The 13,219-nt window shown below is 36.7% G+C and overlaps 1 protein-coding gene across 1 annotated transcript in view; it reads left to right on the top strand.

The window, feature by feature from the left end:
- Kif4a (kinesin family member 4A) overlaps positions 1 to 13,219 on the top strand; it is a 122,228-nt gene that overhangs the window by 61,603 nt on the left and 47,406 nt on the right. Inside the window, exons 16-18 of the mRNA XM_077107092.1 lie at positions 2,107 to 2,210; positions 3,349 to 3,493; positions 4,229 to 4,339. Of these exons, the coding sequence (XP_076963207.1) occupies positions 2,107 to 2,210; positions 3,349 to 3,493; positions 4,229 to 4,339 (360 nt within the window). The remainder of the gene's footprint in view (positions 1 to 2,106; positions 2,211 to 3,348; positions 3,494 to 4,228; positions 4,340 to 13,219) is intronic.

Genomic DNA, 13,219 nt, shown 5'->3' with positions numbered 1-13,219 from the left:
GTGACTTTTTTTTTTTTTTTTTTTTTTTTTGCAGTACTGGGGATTGAACCCAGGGCCCTATACATGCTAGGCAAGCACTCTGTCTCTGAGTAACACCCACAGCCCCTAAAGTGTAATTCTATTTATGCTTAACACATATTTGAATTTGATATGCAAAGATACACATATGCATATGTATGTGTACATACTATATATTTTTTAAATTTTATATTCTAGACATTTACATATATAAGACATATACATACCATGATATATAATATGTGATCTATAATATTATATAAAATATATATAATGCATGTATTTTATATATGTGAAGGTTTAGAGATATAATATACACATATGTAACTGTCTAAGAAGAATTTCTCGAAGATATACACCAAGCTAATAACAGTGGTTACTTCTGGAGAGGGGATGGAATTTTGGCAGAGAGTGAGACAGTCAAGGGGACTTGACCTTTACATGTATTATCTGGATTAGTTTTCACAAGGTACTTCTATAAGTAAAAATAAATATATAAATCTATTTATTATTTTTATTTATTTATTTTATTGTTATTGACCAGTTTAAATATTCAGGGTAACTATAAAGCAATAAGATTAATTTTCATTAGTTATCCTGAAGTGGCTCAGGACATTGTGTGGAAAATAGCCCTAGCCTATGTACAAAGTTTCTCTAATACAGCCCTGTCTAACCTGCTTCTGCTTCTTTGTGTCAATCCAATACTGGTCTGGGGACTTTATATAATCTTCTCAGCTGCCAACCATTTATTCAGCCAGTTGCCTTTCACTTTTAGTTTTGAGAATAGGAGAGAATCTGGTCATTGGGTTTTCCCATTCTTGGAAAACAGCCAAACTTCAATTTCTAGAATTTGCTGCCTAAATACATGCAGAACTGCAGTTGCTATTGAATATATAAGTTTGCAAAACTAATGATATATTTATACAGCTCTTTATAGTTTATAAAAATGTCACTACCTATTTATCTTATTTAATCTTCTATCAATCTTATGAAGTAGGTGTTATTGGAGTTTGTTTATTTGTTTATTTTGTGAGCGGTCTCAGTATATTGTCCAAGCTAGTCTCAAGCTCCTGGGCTCAAGCAATCTCCTGCCTCAGTCTCTTAAGTAGCTGGGACTACGGGTTCTCATCCCCGTACCTGGCTCATGTTATTGTTAATTATTTACATAGATAGAGAAATTCTTTGGAATACCTAAGACCTCCTCTAGGTTCAGTGATTCACTGGGGGTGGACTTGTAAGACTCAGCAAGTAGTCATATTCATAGTTAAGATGTATTACAGTGAAAGGATACAAAGAAAAATGAGCAAAGACAATGGCCTCTGGGCACAGTTTGAGGGAAACTAGGCAAAAGCTACCAAAAGTCCCCTCCCAGTGGAGTCACACAGGAAGCCCTGCATTCCTCCACTAATGGGTTGTAATCATGTGTGAAATGGTCTCTACCAGGGAAGACCTGAACCTCAGAGTCTAAGACTTTTACCTCTGCCTTGTGTGTACCAAAATTCTACACTTGGAAAAAGAAGGCAGGTGTTCAGGGTAAATCACATGGTTTGCATAGTTTAGGCATGGATGAGCCTCTGTTATCAGCTAGGAGGAAATGGCAGGAACCCTACAAGAATGTTAGTTCCCAAACATATACCCAGAGAGAGAATTTTTTAATATTTATTTTTCAGTTTTCAGCGGATACAACATCTTTATTTTATCTTATGTGGTGCTGAGGATCAAACCCAGTGCCCCACGCATGCCAGGCGAGCGCATTACCTCTTGAGCCACTTCCCCAGCCCCAAGCTATCTTTTTTTAAGGATAGCAGTCTCAGGCCTGCTCTCTTAACTCTTTTCTGCACAGGAAACTAAGGCTAAAAGTAGTGACTTTCCATAAGATACTTTAGATAATAAGTGTTGCTGGATTCCAAGCCCATACTTTGCCTACTACACAATTTTAATCTCCATTGAATTAAGAACAAATGTTTTTAGTGTATAAGTGAAGTGCTAAAATTTAATTCATAGTTCCTGGAAAGATGGAATGTTGAAATGATATTCTTCCTCTGCTAAATAATGCCTTTCTTTCCCTCTGACTTATGACCTTTCTAGGATAACATAAAAAATCTGGAATTGGAAGTCATCAGTCTGCAAAAGGAAAAGGAAGAATTGGTTCTTGAACTTCAGACAGCAAAGAAGGATGTCAACCAAGCTAAGTAAGAATAAAATCAATAAATGTTAAGTCCCTACTATGTATGAGAAGCTTTAGAGGGAATAGAGAAGTAGGAGACATTTACTGCCACCAAAGGATTTAAACCTAGTGTGGGAAAGGGATATAAACACAAGAAAAGTAATTGAGATTTTACATAACATCTCATGATGACAATGAAAGAATGCCATAACATAGCATATAATTAGCCAGATTAATTTCTTAGGCAGTAACTGTGTTAAGAGTTCAGAAGCAGGATGAGAATTTAAGCTGGCATGATCAAGGAAGGATGCATAAAATGTTAATGTGTGAGCTGGCTTTTAAAAGATTATTAGACCTAGTGGATAGTAGCAATTTCTTTCCCCCTACACTGATGGTAATTTAGCTTGTGAATAGAATTAATAACCAGGCTAGTGATTTAAAAAAATCAATATAACCATCTCTTAATCAGTTAAGAATAAAACTAAGATAACCATAACCTCCTACTCTCCTTTCAACTCTTGCTTATTGGCTACTCTACCTTCATTTTACCCAGTGACTGTTTTATCTCTGTATGAATCTAAAGCTCATGTTCTTCAAAGTTATGCTGAATATTTACTTTCTGTCTCAGACTTGTGTAATAATTGTCAGAATAATTCCTTTTGGCCAACATGAAGCGAAATACCTTCACAGAACATCCTTTTGGCAGAAAGTTGTAGGATGGGAAATATTGAAGCAGTTCATTTTTGAATACTCAAAAATTATGTTGTTTTACTCTGGTATTAAACTCTTATTATTGAGACAGTTTGGGTTGTTTGGGTGGTATATTTTTATTTATTTATTTTTTGGTACCAGGGATTTCACTCAGCAGCACTCGACCACTGAGCCACATCCACAGCCCTATTTTATATTTTATTTAGAGACAGGGTCTCACCGAGTTGCTTAGTGCCTTGGCATTGCTGAGGCTGACTTTGAACTCTCAATCCCCCTGCCTCAGCCTCCTGAGCCACTGGGATTATAGGCATGTGCCACCATGCCCAGCTTGGTATTTGTTATTTTAAAGATGACTATTTACATATATCAGGGTTGTACACCTAGAAGTCTCATATATTTTGGAGTCTGGCTTTGCTGTTGGTAGCCTTCACTCCTACTGTATCTGTGTTTAGGTTGAGTGAGCGTCGCCGCAAACGTCTCCAGGAGCTGGAGAATCAAATAGCTGATTTGAAGAAGAAACTAAATGAACAATCCAAACTTCTGAAACTGAAGGAATCCACAGAGCATACTGTCTCCAAACTGAACCAGGAGATACGGGTAATAAACTCTCATCCTTAAATTTACTGCATTGGAACATACATAGATGTTCCATTTCAAATTATACTACGGAGTGTTTTCACTTCAAGTGTGAAAATCTCCATAAATGTCCCTTTTATAGGCCATTGTGCTGGTTGTCATCTAGAATCTGAATAAAACCTTGCTTTGACATTTAACTTCTTTTCTTTTTTACATTCAAAGTTTAATGTTAGATTCTCTGAAACCAAAAGAAAAACATATCTCAATATTTAGTGATAATATCCTGATCATCTTCCATGATCATGTGGCATAATTTTGTAAAGTAGTAGCAAGATGATAGATCCCTGAAGAATATTTTCAGCTATTGAATGTTAACTTGTAGCATATGGAAGTGGTGGTTAGAGGTCTCTTGCACAGATACCTTTGGAATATAGTGGTTGCTAGGTAGTTTTGTCCTTGAGGCTTAATAAACATTTCCTTGAACTTTTCATTTCTACAGTGAATTCAGGGCTGGTTTTAGCTTGTAGGTATATTTTTCTTTTATTTCTTCAGAGTGTTCATTTGTATAGTCTATACTTGGAAACCCTGTGCAAACATAGCAAGAGGGGTATTGCAAACCTAACAGAAAATCTGTTGGTGGCCTTCTTAGCTTGGCTCTGGGCTTTCTTTCTTATTAATGATAATTATATCCATCTGCATATCAGCCTAGAATAAAGTACATGTGACTAATACTTGTACTGGTTTTTCTTTTTACAGATGATGAAAAACCAGCGAGTACAGTTAATGCGTCAGATGAAAGAGGATGCTGAGAAGTTTAGACAGTGGAAACAACAAAAAGACAAAGAAGTAATCCAGTTAAAAGAACGAGTAAGTAACTAAAACTCCTCAGAGGCCCAATGAATAAACCCCTGAAATTATCAGCTTTGTATTAAATGTCTACTGTGTGAAACCTATCCATTCGATACCATGGGTAATATATGAGCTTTGCCTTTGAAGAATGTCTTGTCTAAAGTGGAAGATAAAACATAAGCGAGGGTTTTTCATACAAGGAATAAAGAAACCTGGGCTTTAAGAACCACAGTAACTAAGAGAAAGTAAAACACTCATCCAGCTGGGGTTAAAAAAAAATTATGTCTGAATATGTCCTGAACAACAGGGAGGATTTTGATAGAGATAAGTAGGAGGATTTCAGATAGATGGAACAGCAGGAACAAAGGCAGAGATGACAATTTTATAGATAAACATAATTTGGACTAGGATAGTAGTAGAGGATTCAGTTGGAAGGGTAAGCCAAAGTTGGATTGCTAAAGGTCCAATGCCACAGACTGGCTGGGCACAATTCAGGAGCCACTTGTCAAAAGAAACTAACTTTATTTTTAGAACTACACACGCCAAACAAAACCGCTCCTCAGGAAAAAACCCTCAGAGCCCAACTGCCACCACTGGCTTCCCACCAGCCACACACCCCAACCCAGCCTCTTCCTCCCACAATCCTCCTGCTCTTGAGGCTGATTGGCTGGGTCACATGGGCGGAGCCAAAAAAGTCCCCCAATGAGCAGCTCCGTGGTCTGAAAGGGCAGGGAAACAGCCCAATGAGCATCACCGCAGAGGAGCCAATCAGCTAGATGTTGCTAGATGTTACTGGGGCCGCTGTGAGCCAATCATCAGCTGGTAGTCTGAAAGGGCAGGGAAACAGCTCAATGAGCATCTCCAATGAGCATCACCGCAGAGGAGCCAATCAGCTAGATGTTGCTGGGGCCGCTGTGAGCCAATCATCAGCCGGCAGTCTAGAAGTTTGCTGGCAGCTGAAAGTTTGCTGGGGCCCCTTCGGCTGTGGCTCTCAATAGTCCAAGAAGTTTGAACTTTATTTTGTTAGAAAGGTAAAGGTGTGTAAGGTTTCTGAGGAACAAGGTGAACTCAGCAATATATATATATATATATATATATATATATATATATATATATATATAAAAGATGTGCCTGGGAGTAATATAGAACAAAGTGAAACTGAAGTCTAGAAACTGAGAAAGTTGAGAAACTGAAAGTCTAGAACACAAGTTAAGAAAATCTTGTATGATCCAGAAATATTGCAAGGGCTTGAATTAGAGTACTAACAGTAGACAGCTCATTGGGGGAAAAACATTGATTTAGGGAAAATTTTAGAATTGGCCATAATGTAATGTGTTAGGTCAAGAGAGAAGTGGAGAATCACTTTCAGAATGGCAGCTTAAGTAACCTCATGGACTCTTCCCAGCAAAACAACCACAACTGGTGAAATTTATAAACAACCATAAAAATTCTCTGGAAACTATCCTAAGGGCATACAGCAAATGAGGAAACATTTATTCAGGAAAATCTACTAAATCCCAGTGAGAACAGCAAAAATCCATGGCATTTGAGCTATGACCATTTCCCTCTCCTTACCACCCAGCTCTCAATTTACAACTATGGTCTTCTCCAAGTAGAAGCAAGTCTTCAGGATATTTCATCCACCGTAGCTCCATGTTACCAAAGTTCTATTTCAGGCAACAACAGCAAAGAGGTCTGGGAATCCCTTTTTCCACAAAGTACCTATATGTAGGATAGAAGCTTTACGCCTACTGCAGGGCAGGCATAACAAGGCCTGGCTACCCTAACCCATCTACTCATAGGATATTGAGTTCAATACTGCCTCTGCTTAGAACCCTACTTGTAGAATCCCTCAGAAATGAGCTACTATTCCTATCCCTAAGTTTCAAACAACAGTACAGAAATTATACCTAGGGGAGAGACAGGCTATAGAAATGTAGCCCTCCCTAAGGGGATTGACTTTATTGGGCACAGAATTTAGGGAAGTTCAAGTCAAAGGTGCTATCAAAAACAATAGAAATTTTGGTGGTGAGCAACTAAGGAAGCTTGTAGCTCCATGAGAACAGTAAGTAAAACAATGGTAAAAATATTCAAAGAGTTTATGACTTAATTTCCTCTAGACACAATGTTTCCCCTCTGTGCTTCTTAATTCTTCTTTTCTGCCTCTTCTCCACTTTCTCCCCTCTTTTACTTACTTCATCCACAATCTAGGAATTTGGATTACCTGGTTAATATCCCAAAGTACAGGTTCCTCTGATTCTTTAGGGTTTTTTTTATTATTATTTTTATTTATTTATTTATTTATTTATTGTAATTGTAAAGGGGCAGAATACCTTTATTTGTTTATTTTTATGTGGTGCTGAGGATCAAACCCAGTGCCTCACACATGCTAGGCAAGCACTGTGCCACTGAGCTACAGCCCCAACCCACTTATGGGTTTTGTTGTTTTGTTTTGTTTTGTTTGGGGTACCAGGGATTGAACTGAGGGGCACTCAACCACTGAGCCACATTGCAGCCCTTTTTTGAATTTTATTTAGAGACAGGGTCTCACTGAGTTGCTTATTAGCACCTTGATGTGGCTGAGGCGAGCTTTGAACTCTTGATCCTCCTGCCTTAGCCTCCCAAGTTGCTGGGATTACAGGCATCCACCACTGTGCCCGGCTTGATTCCTTAGTTTTAATCTCTCATATTAAAAATGAATTTGTGAGGCCAGGTGCAATGGTGTATGCCTGTAATCCCAGCGGCTTAGGAGGCTGAGACAGGAGGATTGTAAATTCAAAGCCAACCTTAGGAATTTTGCAAGGCCTTAAGCAACTTAGTAAGATCCTAACAGTAAACAAAATATATATTTTAACAAAGAGGCTGGGGATGTAGCTCAGTGGATAAGCAACCCTGGTTTCAATCCCTGGTACCAAAAAAATAATAATAAAGAATTTGTGGAAAAACTCCTCTGAACCTTGAGGAAATCTGATGGTGCTCAAGAATCTAAGCTCCCACCCCTTTTCCAACAATCCCCCTCAACTGCTTCTAAAATATATTTGTTGGCCTTTCTTAGCCTTTTTTTTTCTTTCCTTTCAGTGCTCCAAAGCAGTTTTTTTGGTTCATTTGAGTACTTGGGATTGACAAGGTAGTGTTGTATAGTTTAACACTGTTAATTTGTTAAATGAATACAATGAAAAGTTTGTTGATAAATGAAGATTATTTTGAAGATTAGAAAAAGCTTTTTACAAAAAGAACATTCTTGCTTAATGTGAAAAACATTCAGATATAGATAGGTTGAAAACTTCCCCAAACTTGATTAAAACAAACAAACAAACATGAACCTATACATTAAAAAAAAAAACTTAATGAGGGCTGGGGTTGTGGCTCAGTAATAGAGCGCTTGCCCAGCATGTGTGAAGCACTGGGTTTAATTCTCAGAACCACATAAAAATAAAGGTATCGTGTCCATCTACAATTAAAAATTATGTTTAAAAAAAAAAAAAAAAAAGCTTAATGAGCTCCCAGTAGGGTAAACCAAAAGAGATCCTTACCCAGACATATCACAGCAAACTGTTTAAAGACAAAAGCAAACAAAAAAAACCTTTAAAACAGCAAGAGAAAACAATTCATCACATACAAAGAATCCCCAATAAAATTAACAGCTGAAATCACGTCAGAGATAATAGAGGCAAGAAGACAGTGTGCAACATACTCAAAGTGCTGAGGTAAAACTCTGTCACCTAGAATCTCATATACAGGAGAGTTATTTTTCAAAAATGAAGGCAAAAGATGGGAACAATGAGACATGACTCTTATCCCAGCAACTTGGGAGGCAGATGCAGGAGAATCTCAAGTTCTAGGCCAGCCTGGGCAACTTAGCAAGACCCTATCTCAAAAGAGGGACAAGGGATGTATGTAGCTCAATGGTATAATACTTGGCTAGTATGCACAAGCCCCTGGTTTCAATCCCTAGTGCTAGAAAATATATATAATTATGGCAAAATAAAACCATTACCCTATAAACAGAAGCAAAAAGAAATTATTCGTAGCAGAACTGCCTTACAGGAAAAACTAAAATAACTTCTTCAGGCTGAAAGCAAGTGATGCCAGATGCCAGATAGTAATTTGGATTTGAAAAGAAATGGGGGAGGAGGCAAAGAGTGCCAATAAAAATAATTATGTAGGTAATTCTAAAAGAGAATATAATTACATATTTTTTCTCCTTTCTTTTCCTAACTGAATTAAAGAGCAGTTGTATAAAGCTACACACAAACAGTTATATTGATAGGCCTATAATATATAGAAATGTAATATATTTGGCAATAAGAGCTCAAAGGAGGTATATGAGACCAAAGTAGTATTTAAGGAAATAATATCATCAAATACTGATGTGAATCCATAGGAAGAAATGAGGAGAATCAAGAAAGGTGAAAAAAGAAAGGTAAATAAATTAAATGCATTCTGCTGTCATGTATAACAAATTAGAATAAATTAATAAATTTTTTAAAAAGAAAGGTGAATAAGAAAGTAGATATAACAAGCTCTAAATACATATATACACTCTCCTTTCTTCTCTCAGCTTATTTAAAAGATAAATTATATAAATTAACAATTGTAATAATGTATGTGGAGTTACACATAGATATAATATGCCTAACAATAATAGCACAAAAAGGAAGAGGACTAGAGTTACATAGGAAAAAAGTTTCTGTATCTTATTGGATTTAAGTTAATATAAACCTGATATAGATTGTAAGAGGCATAAGAAGTAAAATGAAGAATCAATAAATGGGATTGTATCAAACTAAAAACTTCTTCACGACAAGAAAACAATCAAGAACATGAAGAGACAGCCCACAGAATAGGAGAAAATCTTTGCCACCTGCACTTCAGCTGGAGCATTTAATCTCCAGGATACATAAAGAATTCAAAAATGTAACACCAAAAAAAAAAAAACACAAATAATTCAATCAATAAATGGACTGAGGGACTGAACTCTTCTTCACAGAAGAAGAAAAACGATCGGTCAACAAACATATGAAAAAATGTTCAGCATCTCTAACAATTAGAGAAATGCAAGTTGAAACTACACTGAGATTTCATCTCAATCTAGTCAGAATGGCAATTATCAAAAATACAAGGAACAGTAAATGTTGATGTGGGGGGAACGTACAATCCTACATTGCTGGAGGCCTGCAAATTGGTGCAACTACTATGGAAAGCAGTATAGAGATTGCTCAGAAAACTTGGAATGATTTGACCCAGTTATCCAATCCCTTGGTTTATACCCAAAGGATTGAAAATCAGCATTACAGTGACACAACAACATCAATGTTTATAGCAGCTCAATTCACAATAGCTAAATTATGTAATCAACCTAGGTACCTGTTAGCAGATGAATGGATAAAGAAAATGTGATATATATATGTGTGTGTGTGTGTGTGTGTGTGTGTGTGTGTGATGGAATATTACTCAGCCATAAAAAGAATGACATTATGGCATTTGCTGGTAAATGGAACTGGAGAATATCATGCTAGGTGAAATAAGCCATTCCCTAAACCATATGCTGAATGTTTTCTTTGATATGCAGATGCTAATTTCACAATGAGTGGGGGTGAGGCCTAGGAAACAACAGAAGTACTTCTAATTAGAAAAAGGGGAATGAAGGGAAGGGAGGGGGAATGGGAATTGGAAAAATAGTAGAATGAATTGGACATTACTGTCCTGTGTATATGTGATTATACAACCAATGTAATTCTACATCAGGTACCCCCAGAAGAATAAAAAGTTATACTACATATATGTATGTCAAAATACATTCTACTCTCAGACTGCGGTTATGGCTCAGTGGTAGAGTGCTCGCCTAGCATGCACAGGGCACTGGGTTCAATCCTCAGCACCACATAAATGTAAAATAAACATATTTGTGTCCACCTAAAACTAAGAAATAAATATTTTAAAAAATACATTCTACCCTCATGTATAACTAATTATATCAAATAAGAAGAATAAAAAAGATGTTTACTGTAAGTTCTAGATCAGTCAATAAGAAAAGAACTCAAGAGATAATGAAATAATCATTAAGGAATTAGTATTAAACTAGAAAATATTCATTATTGCAAAAGAAAGCTGTAAAGGAAGAACGGAAGAGCAAAAAGTATGAGGCATATAGAAAACAAAAAGCAAACATTAAAACAAAATCAATATCAGTAACATTAGGTATTCTGGTAGCATACCCTATATGGTCCATGTGGCCACTTCCTTCTTACCCCCATTGACACTATGGTAAAGAAGAAAGAATTCCCAAGCAATTTGGCAAGTTCCAAATGATTCTAATCACAAATACCTGAAAGGTTATTCAAGGGAAGAATTTGAAAGAAATGGAAATGCCACCAAAGTGGATATAATTCAGATGATAATTGCTCCAGGCGATATGCAGCTCAAGGAGTTAGAGAAAACACTTGATCTAACAAATTATTTTTTGTTTGTTTGCTTTTGGTTTGAGGTGCTGGGGATGGATCCCAGGGCCTCTTGAATGATAGGCAAGCACTCTGCCACTGAGCCACATCCCAACTGCCACAAAGTCTTTAACTATAGCATTATTCTAAATGATTTTCAAAGCTTATGCATGTTTTGTTGAGTTTAGGCATGGACAATGGGCAACCCAAAGCCACTTGGAACTTGGGCAAAATATCAGAAGATTCAGAATATAGATTATGATACATCAGTATGCAAAGAAAAGCACATCACAACCATTGCCTTAGCACTGGAAAATACCCCGAGTTTTGTAAATGTTTCTATATCACTAGTTTTCATAAGAAACAAACCACTATAACAAATGGCCTGTTAGCACTTGAAAAGATATGCTACACAATTCATCTTCAGGGAGATACAAGTCAAAAACCACAGTGAAATAGTCACTTTACATCCACTATAATGGGTATAATTAAAATGGAAAATAGTAACATGTGTCGGCGAAAATGCAAAGAAACTGGAACTTCTAGTTGGAATGTAAAATGGAGCAGCCACTTTGGAAAACAGACTATCAGTTGCTCAAATTGTTAAACACGGAGATGCTGTATGATTTAGAAACTCTACTATTAGGCTTATAGCCAAGAGAACTGAAAACATTTCTATTAAAAAACTTACATATGAATGTTCATAGTATCGTTATATAACACCCCAAAGTAGAAATAATCCAAATATTCATCAACTGATAAATAGATAAGTAAATGTGTTATATTCATACATTTAAATATTATTTGGCAATAAAAAATAAATAAGGGACTGATATATGCTACACATAGATGAACTTTGAAAACATTGTCAGGTGAAAGAAGCCAGTCACAAAAGATCACATATTGTATGTTTCTATGAAATGTCCAGAATAGGCAGAAAGATGAATGCTTCCCTAGGGCTGTGAGTGGAACAGAAAGGAACTGCTAATGGATATGGAGTTTCTTTTCAGGGTGATAGGAATATCATAAAGTTAGATTGTAGTGTTCATTGTACAACTCTGAATATACTCAAGTCTAACAGATTTTTATTTTATTTTTGATACTGGGGACTGAACCCAGGTGTGCTTAACCACTCACCACATTACCACCCCATTTTATTTATTCATTTTTAAAATATTTATTTAGTTGTAGATGGACACAGTATCTTTATTCTATTTATTTATGTTTATGTAGTTCTGAGGATCGAACCCAGTGCCTCACACGTGAAAGGCAAGCATTCTACTACTGAGCTACAACTCCAGCTCCCCATTTTACTTTATTTTATTTTTAATATTTTTTAGTTGTAGATGGACACAGTACCTTTATTTTATTTCTATGTGGTGCTGAGGATCGAACCCAGTGCCTTCTACATGTGAGGCAAGAACTACCACTGAGCTACAGTCCCAGCCCATTTTATTTTTTATTTTGAGAAAGGGTCTCACTAAGTTGCTGAAGGTGGCTTTGACCTTGTGATCCTCCTGCCCCTCCCCTCCTGAGTCACTCGGATTATATTCACCACGCCCAGCTGAACTGTAGATTTTAACATGTGGCATATTCATTATATCTCAATAAAGATGTTTTTAAAAATATAATTGCCAGGTGTGGTGGTACATATCTAGAATGCCAGCTACTAGAAGGGCTGAAGCACGTTCAAGGCCAGCCTTGCCAACATAGCCAGACACTGTCTCAAAATAAAAATGACTGGAGGTGTAGCTTAAGGGTAGAGAAGCCCTGGGTTTAAATCCCAGTACCTGTGTGCACACGCACACATACACACCCTCTCCCCCACCCCCGCACCCCCACCCCCACACTATCTATGCAGTGTAGAACTGGAGGTACTAACCTAGTAGATACTCTGAAAATTTTTTGAAAAATCCTTCTGCATTAATTCTCAGTGTTACATTATTCCTATGTGTTATGGTTTAATAGTCAGAGGACTCTTTAAAAAGATTGCCTCTGGGAATATAGGAATCTAGATCTTTGTGAAAGAAGAGAAAGAGACGCTTTCTGAACATGGTAAAGCACTTGCCAAAGAAACGAACCTTTTTGGCAATTTCTGGATGTGATTTCGGCGATTACCTTAACATCCATATGGGAAGAAATAAAAAACAAATTATTAAGGGAGATCTTTGGTGTTTAAATTTCTCCTCAGTGAAAGGTAAAAAATATATTTGATGAATTTGAAGAAGATAACAGAGACAAGTACATCACAATCAAAGTTGACTTCAGGACACTTTAGAAAGATACCAGATTTATAATACTCATTTGATTTAGTGACATATGTGAAACTGCAAGCTTGTGGAAGATCCTGGGATTGGCAGTCCTGCAAACTGAAGTACTCTGATCATCAAAGGAACAGAGCTCAAGAAGCTAATCTAAGAATCTGACCAGCACCTGAAAGACAGAATTTTATAGAATG

The sequence above is a fragment of the Callospermophilus lateralis genome, chromosome X, assembly GCF_048772815.1.
Source record: "Callospermophilus lateralis isolate mCalLat2 chromosome X, mCalLat2.hap1, whole genome shotgun sequence".
NCBI lineage: Eukaryota > Metazoa > Chordata > Mammalia > Rodentia > Sciuridae > Callospermophilus > Callospermophilus lateralis.
The sequence above is the reverse complement of the archived record's forward strand: the minus strand, read 5'-3'. Positions and strand labels throughout refer to the sequence as shown.